We start from the raw sequence: 23,380 nt of genomic DNA on the forward strand, positions 1-23,380 counted from the left end.
TTAATGGGAAGCACAGAAGTCAGACGTTTATTAGTGCTGCAAACAAATAAACAACCCCATAGCGGAAAGTTTCCTCCATGTTTGACAGTGGGAATGCTGTTTTTGGACTCATTCAGCATTTCTCTGAGTCAACTCATGCCAAAGAGCTCCATTTTGGTCTCATGTGAGCGTATCACAATCTCTCAAGCCTTCTTTAGCAGGTGGACCTTGCAGGAAGTCAGCCAATTACGGAAAAGTGTGTTACTATTGATGCTTTTCTTGGTGACTCTGTTCCCAACTTTTCTGAGATGATTAACCAGCTCATCCCTTGTCATTCTGGGATAGTTCCTCACCTTTCTCACAATTATACTTGCCCCACCAGGTCAGTCTTGCATGGAGCTGCTGAAGGTGATCAAGTATAAATGTATATATAAGATGTATCTGATGTTATCTAGTTTAGATTTTACTTGCTACATCGTATATCTCTTGGTTACAATAAACCTACCATAGCCTTCTTGCACTGTTCATATCTTTGTAAGTGGCTAAATGTACGAAATCAGCAAGGGATCAAATACTTACTTTGCCTACTGTATGTAAGTATTGTATAATATCTGCCACCTTGTATCAACCATCCATCTAATTTCTACCGCTTATTCCCTTTGGGGTCGCGGGGGGCGCTGGTGCCTATCTCAGCTACAATCAGGCGGAAGGCTGCGTACACCCTGGACAAGTCGCCCCCTCATCGCAGGGCCAACACGGATAGACAGACAATATTCACACTCACATTCACACACTAGGGCCAATTTAGTGTTGCCAATCAACCTATCCCCAGGTGCATGTCTTTGGAAGTGGGAGGAAGCCGGAGTACCCGGAGGGAACCCACGCATTCACGGGGAGAACATGCAAACTCCACACAGAAAGATCCCGAGCCCGGGATTGAACCCCAGACTATTTAGGACCTTCGTATTGTGAGGCAGACGCACTAACCCTTCTGTCACCGTGAAGCCCACCTTGTATAATAAAAATAGAAAACAATAGAAATAATAATTATTAACTACTCACCTAGCTCAGCTAAGTTCCCAAAGGCGATGAGACACATTTCGGTCAGAGCAGTGTTGTGAGAATGGACGCCCAGGAGCTTGACCAGAGTGGGAATGACACCCATGCTGATTAGCTGACCTTGTAAGGAATCTGAAGACAAAAAAAGAATACACAAATTATTTTTCTACCAACTTTCTGCTTTTTTTCCCTTGTCATGGGTCGGTACAATGAGACAATTTACACGCTTAGATTTTTTGCTAAACGCCATTCCTGATGCACCCCTGGTTGGGAATCGAACCCATGCCATCTGCTTGTACAATTACACCACCAGGGAGAGATGGAAAGTCAACAGCAATACGTAGAGGGACTAGTTTTCTTGTTGTGAAACATTAACATATAATAAGCATAAGCATGTCATTGCCAGTAAGATATTAGAAGCACCTGGAAAGGAAGGGAAAACATTCTGTAGTCAAATAAAAACCACCAAGAAAAACACAGCCTAATGCCTAAATAATACATTTTTCCCACAAACGAAGGGGCACAAGTCAAAATTGGTTCAGAGGTCGATCATATCGAAAAGGAAGCCATTTAAAACATAATTTAATCGTCTAAATAGGAAAATATAAATACACAGTATTTATATCATATGAAAAGTTTTTAACAAAAGGGATTTAACAATATAATGTAATATTAAGTTTTATAGCACCATAATTATTACATCATTATCATCATAATATTGGTGAAAGTGCTCAACGAAATGCAAATATAGACACATTGAAATATTTTAACCAATAAACAAACACTCAAAGTACAGTGCATCCGGAAATTATTAACAGCGCTTCACTGTTTCAACATTTTGTTATGTTACAGCCTTATTCCAAAACTGGAAACTGTACATAAATCAGTATTCACAGCCTTTGCTCAATACTTTGTCTTTTTTAATACGATGTCACAAGCTTGGCACACTTAGCCCATTACTCTTTGCAGAACCTCTCAAGCTCCATCAGGTTGGATGGGAAGTGTTGGTTTTCATCCAGGATGTCTCTGTACATTGCTGAATTCATCTTTCCCTCTATCCTATCTAGTCGCTTAGTTCCTGCCGCAGAAAAAACACCCCTACAGCATGATGCTGCCACCACCATGCTTCACTGTAGGGATGGTATTGCCTGGTGATCAGGGTTGCCTGGTTTCCTCCAAGCATGACGCCTGGCATTCTCGCCAAAGTTCTTTGGTCACCTCCCTGACTAGACCAAGAGGAACGAATACATCAATGTACAGAGACATCCTGGATTAAAACCAACACTTCCCATCTAATCTGATGGAGTTTGAGAGGTGCTGGAAAGAGGAATCTGCCTAAAGATACATGTGCCAAGCTTGTGGCATCCTAGTCAAAAAGACTTGAGACTGTAATTGCTGCCAAAGGTGTATCAACAAAGTATTGAGCAAAGGATGTAAATACTTATGTTCATGTGATTTTTTTATTTGTGATATATTTGCAAAATTAATACAAAACAAAAAAATGTTTCACATTGTCATTATGCGGTATTTTGTGTAAAATTTTGAGAACAAAAATAAATGTATTCCATTTTGGAAAAAGGCTGTAACATAACAAAATGTGGAAAAAGTGAAGCGCTGTGAATACGTTCACTATTTACTGTTCTTTCCTTCGCAGAAGAAACATTAAATATTGTTCCGGCGTCTTGAGGGGCACTTTACTGTCAAAGCCGTAATTTATATGTTTGTGTGTTTTCATTTTGATTCGCAAAAGTTTTAGGTATTGACGTCAATTCCATCAGTTCCGAGCCTCTTGACAGTTATTACTCTGTGCAAAGAGAGTACAGCCTCTAGGTTCAATGTGCACAAATGATTATCTTAGTCGCTCAGACAGCAATGTGTGTGTAATGGGGAAAGGTGCTAAAGAGGAACTGCATTTTTTGGCAGAGGGGTTAGTGCGTCAGCCTCACAATACGAAGGTCCAGTAGACCTTAGTTCAATCTTTCTTGATCTTTCTGTGTGGAGTTTGCATGTTCTCCCCGTGAATGCATGGGTTCCCTCCATGTACTCCGGCTTCCTCCCACTTCCAAAGACATGCACCTGGGGATAGGTTGATTGGCAACACTAAATTGGCCCTAGTGTTGTCTGTCTATCTGTGTTGGCCCTGCGATGAGGTGGCGACTTGTCCAGGTTGTGCCCCGCCTTCCGCCCGATTGTAACTGAGATAGGCACCAGCGCCCCCCGCGACCCCGAAGGGAATAAGCGGTAGAAAATGGATGGATGGGATGGATGGAGAGACATGACGATGGATGTTATTTATTTGTTAAATGCATTCTAAATATTAAATAAATGCAATGAAAAGTCTGCTTACACTGGGAGCCGCTCAATTCTGCCTATAAAGCCCCCCCCAAAAACTACCAAACTCCTCCATTAGGGTTTTATATATATGATATAAATATATATGTAATGTAGTAACATTCATAATAACATTTAAGTATTTTAATAGTTTTAAGCATATACGGCGCATTCATTTAAAAAACGCATCAGAATGTTTGCTTTATTTTCTTCATCACAGATTATTACTCACAGCAGACTTTGAAAGTCAACAAACATAATAAAACATCACTTACAATGTCTGCTGTTATTAGGAAGCCGATTGCTAGGATGTTCATTTATTCTCATTTAGATGAAAAATGACTCATAATCCTCGCAAAGCAACGGGGTCGAGTGTGGGGGGACTAAGCATCTTTTAGTGTCGTTCTCGCCAGTTCCAGATCCTAAATGGCTGTCAAAACGTACCAACTTGTCAGATTATATCCTCAGTCATCTACTCTCTAGGTGAGGGGCATGATTTATGATTTAAAATAAACTTCCGAGGAGGGAAGCGAGGAAACAGCAGACTACTCGATGATGTAAACATAGGAACGCAGGGTTGTGATCATGTCGCCGTTATAAATAGTTTGTCTGTGTTAGTGCTTGTGATAACAATATCACTAATATTTGTTATAATTCAAGTCACCAAATGTCAATAGAGTATTGTTGGCGCTTTTAGAATGGTTATTCGTTGAATTTTATAGGCGGAATAAAAGACCTCTCATTGGCTCCGATGTAAGCAATTTGTTTACATTTATTTAAATATTTAGAATGTATTTAAAAAAAAATCCATCCATCGTAATGTCTTTGATAATGATTGTAAAACATTGCTAAATTCCCCAAAAAAAGTGCAGTTCCCCTTTAAAGTCTCTTGTATTCATCTTAGCATGTAATCTAGCCAGCAAACTAGCACTAGTAAACTAGCGCTAGCAAACTGGCCCAAGCAAACTAGTGGTAGCAAGCTAGCGCTAGTTAAAATGAGCTGTGTCACCAGTGCGTGAGTTTATCAAAGTGCGGTTATCGGTCACGGTTTTATTTAACAAAACATTTATACAAACCCTGTTTCCATATGAGTTGGGAAATTGTGTTGGATGTAAATATAAACGGAATACAATGATTTGCAAATCCTTTTCAACCCATAATCAATTGAATGCACTACAAAGATAAGATATTTGATGTTCAAACTCATAAACTTTGTTTTTTTTTGCAAATAATGATTCACTTAGAATTTCATGGCTGCAACACGTGCCAAAGTAGTTGGGAAAGGGCATGTTCACCACTGTGTTACATCACCTTTTTTTTTTAACAACACTCAATAAACGTTTGAGAACTGAAGAAACTAATTGTTGAGGCTTTGAAAGTGGAATTCTTTTCCATTCTTGTTGTATATAGAGCTTCAGTCGTTCAACAGTCCGGGGTCTCCGCTGTCGTATTTTATGCTTCATAATGCGCCACACATTTTCGATAGGAGACAGGTCTGGACAGCAGGCGGACCAGGAAAGTACCCGCACTCTTTTTTTACGAAGCCACGCTGTTGTAACACGTGCTGAATGTGGCTTGTTATTGTCTTGCTGAAATAAGCAGGGGCGTCCATGAAAAAGATGGCGCTAAGATGGCAGCATATGTTGTTCCAAAACCTGTATGTATCTTTCAGCATTAATGTTGCCTTCACAGATGTGTAAGTTACCCATGCCTTGGGCAGTAATGCACCCCCATACCATCACAGATGCTGGCTTTTGAACTTTACATCGATAAGAGTCTGGATGGTTTGCAAAAACAATTTGAAATGTGGACTCGTCAGACCACAGAACACTTTTCCACTTTTTATCAGTCAATCTTAGATGATCTCGGGCCCAGACAAGCCGGCGGCGTTTCTGGATGTTGTTGATAAATGGATTTCGCTTCGCATAGTAGAGCTTTAACTTGAACTGACAGATGTAGCGACAAACTGTATTTAGTGACAGTGGTTTTCTGAAGTGTTCCTGAGCCCATGTGGTGATATCCTTTAGAGATTGATGTCGGTTTTTGTCTGAGGGATCGAAGGTCACGGTCATTCAATGTTGGTTTCCGGCCATGCCACTAACGTGGAGTGATTTTTCTAGACTCTCTGAACCTTTTGATAATATTATTGACCGTAGATGTTGAAATCCCTAAATTTCCTGCAATTGCACTTTGAGAAACGTTGTTCTTAAACTGTTTGACTATTTGTTCACTCAGTTTTGGACAAAGGGGTGTACCTCGCCCCATCCTTTCTTGTGAAAGACTGAGCATTTTGTGGGAAGCTGTTTTTATACCCTATCATGGAACCCACCTGTTCCCAATTAGCCTGCACACCTGTGGGATGTTCAAAATAAGTGTTTGATGAGCAATCCTCAACTTTATCAGTATTTATTGCCACCTTTCCCAACTTCTTTGTCACGTGTTGCTGGCATCAAATTCTAAAGTTAATGATTATTTGCAAAAAAAAAAAGTTTATCAGTTTAACATAAAATATGTTGTCTTTGTAGCACAATCAATTGAATATGGGTTGAAAATGATTTGCAAATCATTGTATTCCGTTATATTTACATCTAACACAATTTCCCAACTCATACGAAAACAGGGTTTGTATAATTGTAACAGACTCTATGAATGACAACTCATCTATTATTACTTAAAAGAGTTGAGTTGATTTTGTTTTAAAAATAGACAACTTTTTACAAAACTATATTTTTGAAAATATAATCATAAAATTACCATTATTTAGCATGTAAAAAATAACTTAAACCAATTTTTTTTAAAGACAATTGTGTGACATCATCGGCATTTGACTTCAAATATTATAATTTTAATACTTAAACATTAATAAAGACATGTATACGTGTTTAATACTGTGACATCAAAGCTTCACTGCATACACTATCAAGCATTTATTATTTGTACATCAAATTATAATAAGTTGAGACTAAATACAGGCTAAATGCTTCATTTGCTATACAAAAAAATACCTAATTGTAAGGCGACAATTCAATCAAAAGGAAAGTTGGAGAATGGCGAAGCATGGCAAAAAACAGCACAAAAAACACTCTTTTGTTTGTGAAATGATGCAAAGTTTTGGAGTGTATAAGGAGAGAATAACCCGCTGATTAGTTCCATCATATTAAATGACGGCCATTATTACCGTTATCATTGCTATAGTTCGTCAGCATGCCACAAAAGACTGTCAAGAGCTTCTCGTTTGCCACTTCGGTATTTTGGGAGAGGGTTTTAATGTGTTCAGCTACTATTTGAGCCCCTCCTGCCAGGTCAACCGCGATCCTGCCCTCATCTGCAAAACAAAAGAGGCCGGGACACAAATCAAGCACAAACAAAAGGAGGGAAAATAATAATATGGGAAAATAACCATAACATTTTTAAAAGTAATACATGTAAAACTAGTAATAGTAATACTATTTTAACATGCAATAGAAAACTGGAGTAATGCGTTTAAAACTCTGTAATCTTGAAAAACAAGTAAGAAAGCCTTTGATGTTGCACTAAAAGAAGAAATTAAATTGTTGAAAAGTACCCATAAAATAGGTTGAAATAAACCACATGAGCTTGTTTGAGCCTAGCTCAAACAAATGTCACATTCTAGAGGATTCTGCAGGACCGCTGGGATTTAAAACATCCAGAACCAAGCAGCAGTTTAATCGGACTTTAATTATGAACTGGGTGTAGGGCATGTGCCTAACAATACGAAGGTCCTGAGTAGTCCTGAGTTCAATCCCGGGCTCGGGATCTTTCTGTGTGAAGTTTGCATGTTCTCCCCATGACTGCGTGGGTTCCCTCCGGGTACTCCGGCTTCCTCCCTCAGCCAAAAACATGCACCTGGGTATAGGTTGATTGGCAACACTAAATTGGCCCTAGTGTGTGAATGTGAGTGTGAGTGTGAATGTTGTCTGTCTCTCTGTGTTGGCCCTGCGATTAGATGGCGACTTGTCCAGGGTGTACTCCGCCTTCGGCGCGAATGCAGCTGACATAGACTCCTGCCCCCCCCGCAAGCCCAAAGGGGGCAAGCAGTAGAAAATGGATGGATGAATGAATGCTCAAATGAAACCTGATGGACATCCAACAAATTGAAGACAGAGATAAAACTTTGGGCCTATGTTGAGTTATAATCTAACTAAATGTGAACTCAATCCGAATAAAACTTTGGCCTGTGTTCCGCACACAAAAATATAGCGGAACTTACTATAACTTGCAGAGATAGCATTTTGGGCCTGTGTTGTGATCCAAAGTAGTAATAGCAACACACAATATTTAAACACAATCTAAACAAATCAGTGACCTTTGTTTTGTGCACAAAAAAGTGCTGCAGCCTTACAGGGAACTCTCCCCACACTAGTGGAGTGCAGGTGTGCTATCAGCAATTTGCTTTTGATGCGGCTAGTAGGTGAAAAAGGTTCAGTAAGAGTTTAAAAATACAAGTGAAAGTGCATAACCATAACAAAGTCATCAACAAACCTACTTGGATTTTCTCTAACTCGTACAATCATTGAACTTAATTTAGCAAATAAATGTCCCCACAAACACATCCTGGGTCTTGTCTGCTCCTCTGGTTTCACCCTCCATCAACTATACAGTCAAATTGGGGATGCTGATATTGGCCTAAAAATGTGATATCTGGTCATAACAGTATCAGCTTTTCTGCCGAGAATGACATCAATTGGGCTTCAGAGAGCAACAAGCTTGCTGCTAGTATGTCTATGGACTGAAATTGTGTCCCAGTTGGTCCTTTAGATTATAGCAATACAATGTTTCCTATGAATGGAAAGCGCTCGTTATGTGAGGGGTGAATAAAGTGTTTTCCTTTTATACTGTACTTCCAATCACACTCAGCACACCTCAGTTGCACGCAACATTTATGCAGCAAAATAAAAAGCGACCAACTGCGATAAAAATAAATTACTAAGCTTTACTCAGTTAAAATGGAAACAAGAGGAAACTACGATGAGGCAAAAGTAGAAAATCAATTTCTATTAATGACAGCATCGGAGAAGGTGTTTCTCCTGCGTCACGTTACACATTTATTGTGTCGAAGACAGAACAAAATCGAAACACCTGAAGAGAAAATATTACCAGTAATGCACAAAGACGTAAACATGCTAAATTGTGAGATTTCTGTTCATAATTGTATCATATGATGTATTTGTTTCAGACGTGCTTAAGTAAGTTATCTCATGAACTACCGGTTACATTTGCACAAATCAACATGTCTAAAAAAGAAAAGGAAGAAGCAAAGCTTATATCCTTCATTCACACCATAACATTCACATGTTTAAATTTAGTTCACTTCCTGTGTGAAAGAAAGAAATAAAAAATGTTGATGACTATGTTAGTACATACGGTAGTCTCATACTGTATTTTTCATACATTCATACTGTACTTTAAATTATTCTTATACAAATGTTTGTTTCTACATGGATACAGCTTTACAAATTGTATAGCTATCAACATTATCATTTACTTCCTTTTTAGTGAATGTATTCAAAGACTAACATGTCTTACTTGTTGATAGTTGATCATGTTATTTTACTTGACTATTGTTAATGTTTTTTAATGACTAAGACAAAATGTAAAAAAGTGTTTTTTGTAATTTGCGGTGCAGTGTTTATTTTTATTTGTGAACTGTACCCAGTGGCATTACAGTAATGCCTTATAATGACTTAATAGGAATAATGTGTTCATTTTACTATTGTCACCTGACAATAGTTTGAGGTAAAAGCTGTTGCATACAGTATCCAGTATTGGTTGATATGGGTCTCGGAAATGAAGTGGTCGGCAATATGGGCATATGACTCAAAAAGCCAATATAGGAAATCCCGAGTCAAAACCTCTACATTTCCAATCACCTAGCTATCACCAATGATATCCATATTCCTGCCCCCAAATCCAATCACCAAGGATAAGAAACTTTCTAAAATATCAAATCCATGTCCTCATTAAATCTCTCTGTCTAACTATTACATTTTCCTAGCCTTCCCTCCCATCGAGTCTAATAACCAGACGCATGGACTCGAGTCAAAATTTTAATGACTTTAGATTCAACTTGACACTATCATCAGAGACTTGCGACTCGACTCAGACTTTGACATTAGTAACTCAAGACTTGACTCGGACTCTAGTCTGATGTCTTGAAAATTAAATCAATCAATCAATCAAAGTTGATTTATGTAGCCCTTAATCACAAATGTCTCAATGGGCTGCAAAAGCCACAACAACATCCTCAGCTCAGATCCCAAGAAAAAAACTTAACCAAATGGATCCCACATCAAGGCAAGAAAAAACGAGAAACCTTGGAAGGCACCACAGATGTAGGGAACACACCGAAGATGACTGGTACAATGGATGCGGAGCAGATACGGGTAATAATGTGAGAAGAGTCCAGTCCAATTTAGTTTTCTTTCTTTCCCTTTCATCTATTTTTATTTGTGCATTTAATGTGCATTTTTTTATACTTCTTTTTTGTCTTTAGGCATTTTTTGTATATATATCTATCGTACATGTCCCTTAGGGGAGACACCCAATTATACTATGGGGAAAAAAAGCAAAACAACAGCCCAAAAACCCTACAAAAGGCAGAATGGAAGAAGGGTTGACCTGGACTGATTAAAAAGTAATTGAGCACCAGCTGTCAATAAACCGCAGGAAAAATACGATTTGATTGTCATAGCGCCTGCCTCCCATCGTGTTGACATTGAACTTATTTTCATACCAGACAACATCAAGGCAATGGTTATGTTCTACTTTGAGGCAACGCACATTTCTTTGTAATGCAAAAGTTCATCACTGATTGGCAACTCCTGGAAGTGGGGATCGTATTCTTTTTCACCCATTCTCTCGCGGCTTTTGAAGTCATCCTGATCGGAGCAAGGCAGGTAAAGAGGCTGCAGGTTTCCCCAACCGAGAAGCTATATAGACGACGTCACCTAATGGCTGCGAACTGCACCATGCATGTATGGGCTCCTGAAGAGACTGGACATGCTGATCGCCAGGGCAAGGATGGAAATCAAACCGAAGAAGTCAAGGAATATTCCCTTGCGAAAAGGGAAGGGAGCATAATGAAAGGGCCATTTCACCATTAGCAGAAAAAAATACCCCGCATCAAGGACCAGCCTAACAGAAGTCAGGGACAGCAATACACATTCTGCCTCTCAGACAAGAAGATGAGAAAAACCATCTATTAATGGATTTCAGCAGGACTATGACTAAGAGTCGAGCCAGCCACCCAGAAAGTAAATAAGCCAACTCCACCATCAACAATTGGCTTGGGCTTCTACAAACCCTGTTTCCATATGAGTTGGGAAATTGTGTTAGATGTAAATATAAACGGAATACAATTATTTGCAAATCATTTTCAACCCATATTCAGTTGAATATGCTACAAAGACAACATATTTGATGTTCAAACTGATAAACTTTTTTTTTTGCAAATAATCATTAACTTTAGAATTTGATGCCAGCAACACGTGACAAAGAAGTTGGGAAAGGTGACAATAAACATGGTTAAAGTTGAGGAATTCTCATCAAACACTTATATGGAACATCCCACAGGTGTGCAGGCTAATTGGGAGTCGTTGGGTGCCATGATTGGGTATGTAAGCAGCTTCCATGAAATGCTAAGTAATTCACAAACAAGGATGGGGCGAGGGTCACTACTTTGTAAGCAAATTGTCGAACAGTTTTAAAAAAACATTTCTCAACGAGCTATTGCAAGGAATTTTGGGATTTTACCATCTATGGTCCGTAAAATCATCAAAAAGTTCAGAGAATCTGGAGAAATCACAGCACGTAAGCGAGGATATTACGGACCTTTGACCCCTCAGGCGGTACTGCATCAAAAACCGACATCAGTGTGTAAAGGATATCACCACATGGGCTCAGGAACACTATAAAACCACTGTCAGTAACTACAGTTGGTCGCTACATCTGTAAGTGCAAGTTAAAACTCTACTATGCAAAGCCAAACCCATTTATCAACAATACCCTGAAACGCCGCCGGCTTGGCTCACCTAAGATGGACTGATGCAAAGTGGAAAGGTGTTCTGTGGTCTGACGAGTCCACATTTCAAATTGTATTTGGAAACAGAGGACGTGGTGTCCTCCAGAACAAAAAGGAAAATAACCTTTCGGATTGTTATAGACGCAATGTTCAAAAGCCAGCATCTGTGAAGGTAGGGAGGTTTATTACTGCCCAAGGCATGGGTAACATACACATCTGTGAAGGCACCATTAATGCTGAAAGGTCCATACAAGTTTTGGAGCAACATATGTTGTCATCCAAGCAACGTTATCATGGACGCCCCTGCTTATTTCAGCAAGACAATGCCAAGCCACGTGTTACAACGGCGTGGCATCGTAGTAAAAGAGTGTGAGTATTATCCTGGCCCGCCTGCAGTCCAGACAGGTCTCCCATCGAAAATGTGTGGCGCATTATGAAGCGTAAAATATGACAGCGGAGACCCCGGACTGTTGAAAGACTGAAGCTCTACATAAAACGAGAATGGGAAAGAATTCCACTTTCAAAGCTTCAACAATTAGTTTTTCTTCAGTTCACAAACGTTTATTGAGTGTTGTTAAAAGAAAAGGTGATGTAACACAGTGGTGTACATGTCCTTTCCCAACTACTTTGGCACGTGTTGCAGCCATGAAATTCTAAGTTAATTATTATTTGCAAAAAAAAATAAAGTTTATGAGTTTGAACATCAAATATCTTGTCTTTGTAGTGCATTCAATTGAATATGGGTTGAAAAGTATTTGAAAATCATTGTATTCCGTTTATATTTACATCTAACACAATTTCCCAAATAATATGGAAACAAAGTTTGTGCAATGTTTTTATCAGCAGTTCTGTACGGATAGAACTTTCTCCAGCTACCCCTGAAATCTATGACGGTTTGGTACAGGCGCTGTCAGGGAACTCAGGTACTCTTCCAACAAGGCATTGAAGAATCTGCATGCTCGACGGTGAGGAAATGGAGCGCTGAGAAAGCGGTCCACAAAAAAGTAAGCAAACTCCAACACTATGAGGGAGGGGGCAGGGTCCAAACTGGGTGGGCAAGCCTCGGAAGGGATGAGCCACACAGCCTTGGGTCCCGAGCAGACAAAAAGGAGAGGAAGGACCTTGTTGCGGAAAACATCACAATAGAGCAGGAGCAATACATGATATGCAGTAAGCCATGGCAAAGGTCAGCTGGGCCAACCTGAGGGAACTACCACAGGCACGACAAAGTTTCCTCACAAGGCAACCTATGACATTCTACTCACCCCTTGCAACCTCGATCAGGGGCTTGTGACAAACCAAACCTGTGACCACTGCGGGACCAAAAGGAGGGTGAAATATGCTGACCAAGTTGTGGAGTGTAGGGAAAGTGGGATGGAACGTGAACCTCTACACAGGTGGGGGCGAGGCTTTGTTGGAGAGTGAACGACACAGCTGCTAAAAGACCTGAGGCTACGGAGAGCCAAACTGCACAAGGGAGCCATGCAAATATCAGAAGAGGCAGGGAAGGCAAGCTTCTGAACCTGGGAGGGGAGACGTAGGACGTATGGATCAGAAAACTCCTGAAGACAGTTAGCTGCACGCAGTGTTGGGGAGATGTCCTCCTTCAATGCCCCGCCATCAAGAGATGCTCTGGGCTAAGGAGCAATACATCAATGATCGGTGGTCCCCTGCTAATGACTCTGCAGTTAATAAAGGGGGCCCCGGTGGTGCAGCAAGCCTAGAACTCAGCAGAAAGAATATCTATTGGTATCAATTAAATATTTATCTATCTATCAATCTACCTATCTAATTGAGGCTTTGTAATGCCCGGTCAAGTCAGCTGTGGTACCTTTTTAAGGCATCTGGTTGGACAAAATGTGCATGACAACAAAAGTTTTTCTGTGGAAATGTGTAGATGGAAATTTTATTTGCATTCTTTAAATTATTTGAGTTCGTGTGGACATGGCATGACAATCCCACAAAATTTGATTACATTACGAATAAAATTGTGACCTGCATTTTGCGCACAAAAAAAGTCAAACAATTAGCACGCAAACGTCACTCACACAAAGCACACTATGCTGGTAACCCGTCAGGTAGTGAAAAACATGCAATCTAAATTAGACATGTGCCCGTTAAGGATCAATGTTTTCGCACCAATAGCGAATACTACTTACGACTATCGTAACAGATGTTGCCTAGAGCTCGTCCTGTCTGCAGTAGAACTTCTTGATCGGTTGAGTTTAGCAGCTGAATGAGAGGCGGGATGAGGCCAGCTTCAACGCAGGCACTGCGCATGAACTCTATGAAAAAAAAGGGATACAGTTAAAAGTTCTTGTTATAAATTTAAATGTTAACTATAGAACTGTTACCGTTTTTTGCCATCTCTGCAATTATGTTAGCAACTTTTGGGGTGCAAGTTGACTGCGGGGTTAGCATAGTGGGCAGCATTGGAAGGACGCCCATTTCCTGAATCTTTGCGCTAGCCTCGGTGTCTGTAAGGAACACCGGTTATAATTAATGTTGAGGTTAGCATTTGTAAGTGCAGCAAAACATAGTTTAAAAAACAAACTATTGTTGACGAGCGCTTTCAGCAGGCAGTCCAGGCAGCTCTCCACGCTGTCTGTTGTGCTGTCCGTCGATGCAAGTTTCAGCTTCTCCAGGGCGTCACTGAGATTGTCTGGAACACCAAAAAAAAGGAAAACATTTGTAAAGCTGACGCTGGAGATCAAAGGTCACTGGCATTATATTTTACCAAAAATATTATTATTTTGACTTCTTTTGGGGGGGTGAAAATTTGACAAAAAATAGACTTATCCGTAATACAATTTGTCATCTCTTAAAAACATCCAAATCCGATAAACGCCTGTTACTGTCTCCAGTTGAAGGAATAAATGCACGATACCGTCGATAAAGAAATGTGGCGGATGCAGAGGTAAACTCTTTAAAGCTGAAGATGGAGTTTTAAGCACTAACAAACGCTGCCAAACATATTTTATCAGATATTGTACTTATTATCTATGGATACATTTATAAAATATTTTTGTGGAATAATGAGAACAAAAAACTGTATTTAATAAATGTTTTTGTTATTTGATAGAAAACATACCGTATATTTGTTTTTACTTTTATTTCAGTAATTGATGGAGGGCATATTACAAAAAAGAATAATGCATACTTTTACACTTAATATAAAGTATACTGTGCGTAATCTATGCATTACTTTTAGGGTAACTATTAAATACAAGTACTTGATGTATTTTTAGTCAAGTCTAACTACTAGTATGACATATTTAAACCCTTCAGAGCCTAGGTGTTCCAATGTGTTGCGCAAACCATATAAAACAATTAATGCAGTAGAAATAATGAATAAATACAATGCAACAATAAATAGCAAATTCTAGCTAAGCTAAAACTTAAATATCATAATAAAAAAGTGGTTGTTCAAACTGTGTTCAAAGTTTAAGGCTATCTTCACACAGAAGGTGAAAATGCCAATTGGGATTTTCTGTTATATACGATCTTTTTATTTCGCCGTTCACATTTCCAAACCATTGAATGCGCACGCATGCAACATGGTGAAGAGCCCTTTATTTAAAGTAGTAAACATAGCACTGATTTGTGTTCCTGTTAGCCTGGCTAATCTATAACAATTTTAAGAATAATTGTTGTTTCACATAGGAGATTATGAGGGGGACAATGATTTTAGCTGTGATAGTTTGTGGGGGGCTTCACAAACTATCACACACACACACACACACACACACACACATATACATATATATATATATATATATATATATATATATATATATATATATATATATATATATATATATATATATATATATATACACACACACATATATATATATATATATATATACACATATATACATATATATATATATATATATATATACATATATATACATACATATATATACATATATACATACATATATACATACATATATATACATATATATACATACATATATATACATGCATATATATACACATACATATATATACATACATATATATACATACATATATATATATATATACATATATGTAGGTGTGGGAAAAAATCACAAGACTACTTCATTGAGAGAACCCCTCATGAAACAGTTCTGTAGAGATGAAGTAGTATTGTGATTTTTTCCCACACCTACATATTGCGCTCTACCCCGGTATCGAGCACTATTCTCTGGATAATCCAATCAAGACATATATATACATTTATATACACATATATATATATATACATATAGGGACGGTGTGGCGCAGTGGGAGAGTGGCCGTGTGCAACCCGAGGGTCCCGGGTTCAAATCCCACCTAGTACCAACCTCGTCACGTCCGTTGTGTCCTGAGCAAGACACTTCACCCTTGCTCCTGATGGGTGCTGGTTGGCGCCTTGCATGGCAGCTCCCTCCATCAGTGTGTGAATGTGTGTGTGAATGGGTAAATGTGGAAGTAGTGTCAAAGCGCTTTGAGTACCTTGAAGGTAGAAAAGCGCTATACAAGTACAACCCATTTATTTATTTATATATATATATATATATATATATATATATACATATACATATATATACATATATATATATATATATATATATATATATATATATATATATATAAATATATATATGCATACATTAGGGGTTTGGGAAAAAATCGATTCGAATACGAATTGCGATTCTCACGTTGTGCGATTCAGAATCGATTCCCTTTTTTTTTTCTTTGATCAATCCAACAAACTAATACACAGCAATACCATAACAATGCAATCCAATTCCAAAACCAAACCTGACCCAGCAACACTCAGAACTGCAAAAAACAGAGCAATTGAGAGTAGACACAAACACGACACAGAACAAACCAAAAGTAATGAAACAAAAATTAATATTATCAACTACAGTATCAATATTAGTTATAATTTCAGCATAGCAGTGATTAAAAATCCCTCATTGACATTATCATTAGACATTTATAAAAAAATTTAAAAAAGAAAAATAGTGTCACAGTGGCTTAAACTTGCATCGCATCTCATAAGCTTGACAACACACTGTGTCCAATGTTTTCACAAACATAAAATAAGTCATATTTTTGGTTCGTTTAATAGTTAAAACTAATTTACATTATTGCAATCAGTTGATAAAACATTGTCCTTTACAATTATAAAACCTTTTTTTTTTTTTAAATCTACTACTCTGCTAGCATGTCAGCAGACTGGGGTAGATCCTGCTAAAATCCTATGTATCTAATGAATACAGAATCGTTTTGAATCGGGAAAGTCCGTGTTTTCCAACGCACCGATTTAAGTATTACATTCCACTCTTCTGCTGCTCCCTACACTCCGTTCCGTATTTTCCAGCACACCTTCAAAACATCCACTAGTCTGTGTTCTAACCGTTCAGACGGCCGTGTGAATTAAAAGTTAGGTAAAAATGTCAGCTGTGTGGGATTATTTTACCCTACAAAACGGGCGGTACAGCTCGGTTGGTAGAGCGGCCGTGCCAGCAACTTGAAAGTTGCAGGTTCAATCCCGGCTTCTGCCATCCTAGTCACTGCCGTTGTGTCCTTGGGCAAGACACTTTACCCACCTGCTCCCAATGGCACCCACACTGGTTTAAATGTAAAAATTAGATATTGGGTTTCACTATGTAAAGCGCTTTGAGTAACTTTGAGAAAAGCGCTATATAAATATAATTCACTTTACTAATTCACACTTCACAAAACGAAAAAGATGAAGATGTGGAATGTAAAACATGCCACAATAAAGTCAAGCGTGGTGGTAAAGTTGTAAGACATTTTAATTACTCTTTAGAGTGAGAGGCTTTTTAGCACTCATCATAGATGAACACAGGAGCAGGCTGACACCTGAGCATCTTGAAGTGCTCGTCTTTGTTAGAAAGAATCTCCCCATTATGCTTGGACTTCAATAGTTTGCCCCCCCTGACTGGGGCAAAAAATTGAAGGGAGTGTGTAGATATATATATAATTTTTTTTTTAAGTTTATACTTGTTCAAGAGCAAGTATTGATGCTGAGTTATAGACATTTTATCCCACTCAGGTTGTTTGTGGGTTTTGCTTTTTTTAATAATGTTTACAGCATTATTTGCACTTTATACTGTTCACTTTTTTTACTGTTTAATGATGCCATTTCTGTTTGTCATGTATAATTTTTGATATTTTGTGTTTATCCTTGAATACCAACTATTGTGTATTATTCAAACTCACCTAATTCAGCTGGCTAGTTGTTATCAAGAGTAATAAAATAATTCCCAGCATTAATCTGACAACTAAGTAAGCTAAATAACTTTAAACTTTAATACATGCTCGGATAGGCCAGTACTGGCCAGTATCGGTATCGGATCGGAAGTGCAAAAACAATATCTGTATCGGATCGGAAGTGGAAAAACCTGGATCGGGACGTCCCTAGAGGTCACGGTTCGGTTCATTTTCGATACGGTAAGAAAACAAAAAAAATATACATTTTTGGGTTATTTATTTACTAAATTTGTAAACATTGGCTTTATCCTTTTAACATTGGGAACACTATGATAATTCTGTCCACGTTAATCCACATTAAACTGCCTCAAGTTGTTGCTTTGATTAAATAAAATGAAAAAACCTTTCTTCTACATATAAAAAGTGCAACATTTAACAGTTTCAAGTCAACTCATCAGGCTTAATTTTTTACAGCATTTAGGAAGCCTGTAGTTGTTTTTTATTATGTAAATGTTATATTTTTATTAACATGTGATATCATGGACCCTGCCATTCAAAACTACACTTCTACATTACTAATGATTAATGTTACTATAGCTGAAAAAATAGTACAACAGCAAAAGGAGAGACTTCATCCCTGAACAACATGGAGTTCAATGAAATAACAGACAGACAGGGCTTTGCTGCCCCGAACACACACACGCACACACGCGCGTGCGCACACACGCACACACACACACACACACACACACACAGCAAAATGAGTTAACGTTACGCTAAAAGCTAATTAGCCTTGACCTCAAGCCAGAACTGCGAGCGAGCTGAGCTGCAGTTTATGTTTCTAGAAAATCAACGGGCTCATAGTAATGTTTAGAAAGTAGTTGACTTGGAAGTGTTTAGTATATTTTGGGGAGAGTCCGTTGCTCCCCTGCTAAACGAATATCTGCTCGACGCTGAAGCAGTGACTCCATGCGCTCTGAATACGCACTGCTGATTGGCTGTTACATCGCTGTAAATACGCACTGCTGATTGGCTTTGTATGTAACCAATAAGATGGTTGTGTGGGTGGTACAAATGTTTGCTGCTGAGACAGAGCAGAGGCAGAAAGCAGCGCAGCTTGTGAAGACTTCCAAACTCGTTCGGTACGCCCACGTGCCGAACCGAAAAGGGTTCAATACAAATACACCTACCTTTACACCCGTAATATATACACATATACGTATATATATATATATATATATATATATATATATATATATATATATATATATATATATATATATATATATATATATATATACATATTTAAGATTCAAGATTGTTTATTGTCATATGCACAGTTAAACAGACAGTTTGCCGTACAATGAAAGTCTTACTTTGCTAGTCCACCCTTCAACAAGTCACACGGTACTTACATAAAAATAAAAAATAAAAATAAAAATGTATATACAAGGCACAGTAAGAAACATAACATTATTGCACATTCTGATTGACAGTCAATAGTATAAATATGAAGGTGACCTTTGGTCACAGCAGCAGCTAAAGTGTCTTTGGTGATCAAAGGTGAAGTGTCTACAGTGATGGTTCACAGTTCGGGGGTGGTCAAGGTAGACAAAAGTAAAAACGGGGGGGGGGCTAGCATTCACAAGCCTGATGGACTGTGGGTAGAAACTGTTTGTCAGTCTGGTAGTCCTGGATTTCAGGCGCCTGTATCGTCTTCCTGATGGTAGGAGGCTGAAGAGACTGTGCTGGGGTGTGCACTAATCTTTATGATGTGGTGTGGTCTCCTGGTAGCCCTGGTAGAGTACTTGTCCTGTAATGAGGGGAAGGCTGCTTCTAATATGTACTAAGCAGTTTTAATCACATGCTGGAGTGCCTTCCTGTCCTTAGCAGTGCAGTTTCCATACCAGACCGTGATTGAGCTGGTAAGGACACTCTCAACCGTACTTCTATAGAAGTTGCTGAGAATTTTGGGTGGCATACCAAATTTTCTCAGCCTTCTTAGGAAGTACAGTCGCTGATGGGCTTTCTTTATTACTTGTTGGGTGTTGTGATCCCATGTGAGGTCCTTGCTGATGCTGGTCCCAAGGAATTTAAAGGTTTTCACCCTGTCCACCTTCGTCTCCCCTATGTACAAAGGTGTGTACTGTGCACTCCTTTTCCGTGGGTCAATAATCATCTCCTTGGTCTTGTCTGTGTTCAAGGAGAGATTATTATCCTGACACCAGGCCACCAGTTCCGCTACCTCCCTTCTGTACGCTGCCTCAGCTCCCCCGGTGATCATTCCGACGACCGTAGTATCATCTGCAAACTTGATGATACTGGTGTTGTTTTGGGAGGCCACACAGTCGTGTGTGAAGAGGGTGTACAGTAGGGGGCTCAGCACGCAGCCTTGTGGGGTCCCTATGCTTAGAACCTTTGTGCCTGATGTCTGGTTGTCGATTCTGACTGACTGGGGCCGGTTTGGGAGAAAGTTCAGGACCAGTCACAGAGAGTTGGTGTCAGACCAACAGTGAGGAGTTTAGCAGTGATTATTTGTGGGATGACCATGTTAAAAACAGAGCTGTAGTCGATGAATAATAGCCTTGCATAGGTGTCCTTGCCCTCTAAGTAGGTGAGGGTGGTGTGGATGACGGTGTTGACTGCATCCTCAGTGGACCGGTTCGGCCGGTAGGCAAACTGTAGAGGGTCCAGTGTGTCTGGGATGGTTTTCTTGATGTTTGACATAACTATCCTCTCGAAGCACTTCATCACTATGGGGTGAGTGCAACAGGGCGATAGTCATTCAGACAGGTCAGTGTTTTTCTTTAGCAGGAGCACGATGGTGGTGGTCTTGAAGCAGGGGGGCACAACAGCTTGTGCTAGTAACAAGTTGTATATGTCAGCAAGTACGTTAGCCAGCTCTGATGAACACACCCTGAGGGCCTGGCCAGGGATGTTGTCTGGGCCGGCTGCCTTCCGTGGGTTTGTTCTCCTCAGAACTGTACGTACCTCTGCTGTTATCACAGTGAGTGGTGGGTCCCGCGTGCGCTCCGTGGTCAGAACCCCTCTTTGTTGGTTGGTGTTGAGGACCTCGAAGCAGAAGTAGAACTCATTCAGCTCATCTGGCAGTGAGCGTTGGCTGTTTGTGACCCCCCTTGCTCCCCTGCTTGTAGTCTGTGATGTGTTGCAGGCCTTGCCACATGCGCTGGGAGACTGTGGTGGAGTAGAATCCCTCCAGCTTTTGTCTGTATTGTTCCTTGGCCTCGCTGATAGATCTACACAGGTCATATCTGGCCTTTTTGTAGTCCTCAGCGTTGCCTGAGACAAATGCAGTGGAACGGGCATATAGCTTGGACCGAACATCACGGTCAATCCAGTGTTTTTGGTCTGGGTATATCCAGGGGCGGAGCTAGAGGGGAGGCCGGGGTAGCACTGGACCCCCCTGAAATCTGATTGGACCCCCCAGGTGCCACCCCAGATGATTGACATATCGCGGCACCGCACGTCTTGTCGGAAGGAGCCAGTTGCATTTTTAAATCAGTGAACCCTATTGACTGCTAAGTCCCTCCTGTACAGTAGTTGGCGCTATGTACCACAAAGCGTTGAGAGCCACGTTCATTAGGGGAGAAGAAGAAGAATCGCCACTGAAGAAGAGGAAGATTTGAACTGGAGTCGGTTATCGTTGCTGGAGACCGTAGAGCCGGAGATCAACAAAGTTACAAAGAAAAAGAAGGATAACCTGCTCTTCGTAAAGTAAGTTTTACGGTGGTGTCCTAATGAGTCACTGTTTAAAATAACTTTTGTAGATAGAAGTTTTTTTTTTCTACAAGCAGAGAGCCACGGCATCAAGCAAACGTTAACGTTACATCTCATGGCGTCTTGCTTCCAACAGCCGCTAACGTCTTGTTTAATTCATTTGTGTCGCTATTTATATTTACGTGTTTCTCCAATGATTCTAGAGGAATGAACCTAGCGGAGAATCAGCCAGCCAGCTAGCTGTTTCATGCTCTGTTGTAACGTAACGTTCACACGGTAGTTAGCCTGCTGCCAACTAACTGAAAAGTCTAAATATTAAACTTAAGTCTACAGTGGTTTATTTTCCCTGACATGTTTTAAGCTTGAAGTGGAGATTTAATAACACTGTGTGATTGTAAGTGATGCCCGGAGTAACGTTAACAGGACTGGCTTATTTTTTCATAGGGTCAGTTGAGAATGAAAAGGCAGGGGAAGAAGATTTATGAACTCTTTTTAAAAAGAAGCAAGTCAGGGTCAGGAAAAGATGAGGCAGACAGCCAGGATTCAGGTCTGCCAGCAGTCCTGGCAGCTCCCATCCTGGGACGAGTCAGGAGGAGAGAGAATGTGATGCACACAGCCCATCATCACCAGGTCAGAGCATAGCAGCAGTCACATGCTCACTTAAGTAATTTTAAGTTACAGGGTTCCTACGCTAGTATGGAAAGTTTGGAATTTCTACATTTCCAGGTCTGTAGTAATATGGAAGATGGAAACAATTGTATGGAAATATATACTTATCTGGGTTATCTTAAGATTTGTGGGTTAATTATTTTGCATACACTACCTATCTACAATCTTCTGAAAATAATTTGGCGACTTAATGGCATACAAATTCAATAATGATAACAAATGATTTCCATGATGAATTGCATAATCTATTCACATGATATACTCATCTCAAATGTCACAAATTATTGGATTCTTTTTTAGATTATTTTTTTTACTGAGAAGTCTGGGAATTAGGGTCTGGACATTTCAAATGTGTAGGAACCCCTAAGTTTATTTTTAGATATTTTGAAGTGTTGGTTACTGATGTGTGTTGTTTTTGATGGTGGTTGTATGTTAATTTTGCTTACACTAATATTTAAATTTTTATACAATGTAGTTCCATTAGACACAGAAGGAAAAGATGGCAGCTCCCTTCCTGGGACTAGTCGGGAGAGAGAACTCACAACACAGCACTGCCCATCTTCACCAGGTCAGGACATAGACAGAAACAGTCACATGCTCAGTTCAGTATGTTTTGATTTAGATATATTTAAATGTTGGTTACTGATGAGTGTTGTTTTTTGCATTTTTATTTTAATTACACTATACAATGTAGTTCCATCAAATGAGGACACGGAGGCCACTGACTCTAATGAGGATGTCGATAAGCAACAAGAGCCAGACCAAGAGCCAGCTGTCTCCAGCACTTTTGCTCATCCAAGAGGACCCAGTGGTATGTCTACTTACCTGAAACTTGCTAGTGAGCTGCAGTTATTGTCTAATAATCTTCTGAATCCCTTAACTGTGTTTTCATGACTATTTGTTTTCCAGATATTTCCAGATGCAAAGAGGAGGGACCAGTTCAGCCTTGTCTGACACAATTGCTGTTGTTACTCCAGTCAGCACTGCTTCCTGTGAGAGAAGCTTCTCTACTTTAAAACTGATTAAAACTCATCTCAGAACCACAATGCCTGATGACTGATTAAGTCACCTTGGAACTCTCAGTATTGAGTCAAGGAGGGCACGTGCCCTCAACATGGATGACTTTGTGAAACATTTTGCGGCTTCTCACCATAACCGAAGGATTATGCTTTTCTAAACCTTTTCTGAGAGAGACAGAGAGAGAGAACTATGAATGTGTTGGTGCATTTTCACCATCTTTGTAAAAAATAGTTATTAATTATTAGTTCTTGAAAAATTGTTGCCAAGTTGTGTTTTACATTTTCTGCATTGTTAATAAACTGCAAATTATATATACATAAATCT

At 39.5% G+C, this 23,380-nt stretch overlaps 1 protein-coding gene across 5 annotated transcripts in view; it reads right to left on the reverse strand.

Annotated features, from left to right (window-relative positions):
- rap1gds1 (RAP1, GTP-GDP dissociation stimulator 1) overlaps positions 1-23,380 on the reverse strand; it is a 73,013-nt gene that overhangs the window by 45,262 nt on the left and 4,371 nt on the right. For 4 of the 5 annotated variants that reach the window (XM_061913855.1, XM_061913854.1, XM_061913853.1 and 1 more), the window contains exons 2-5: positions 13,965-14,072; positions 13,765-13,887; positions 13,570-13,695; positions 1,042-1,170 (exon numbers count right to left, since the gene is read on the reverse strand). In XM_061913855.1, the coding sequence (XP_061769839.1) occupies positions 1,042-1,170; positions 13,570-13,695; positions 13,765-13,887; positions 13,965-14,072 (486 nt within the window). Of the gene's footprint in view, positions 1-1,041; positions 1,171-6,547; positions 6,695-13,569; positions 13,696-13,764; positions 13,888-13,964; positions 14,073-23,380 lie in introns of all 5 variants that reach the window. The other variant, XM_061913858.1, reaches the window with a different exon arrangement.

Source organism: Nerophis ophidion, linkage group LG10, assembly GCF_033978795.1.
Source record: "Nerophis ophidion isolate RoL-2023_Sa linkage group LG10, RoL_Noph_v1.0, whole genome shotgun sequence".
Taxonomy (NCBI): Eukaryota; Metazoa; Chordata; class Actinopteri; order Syngnathiformes; family Syngnathidae; genus Nerophis; species Nerophis ophidion.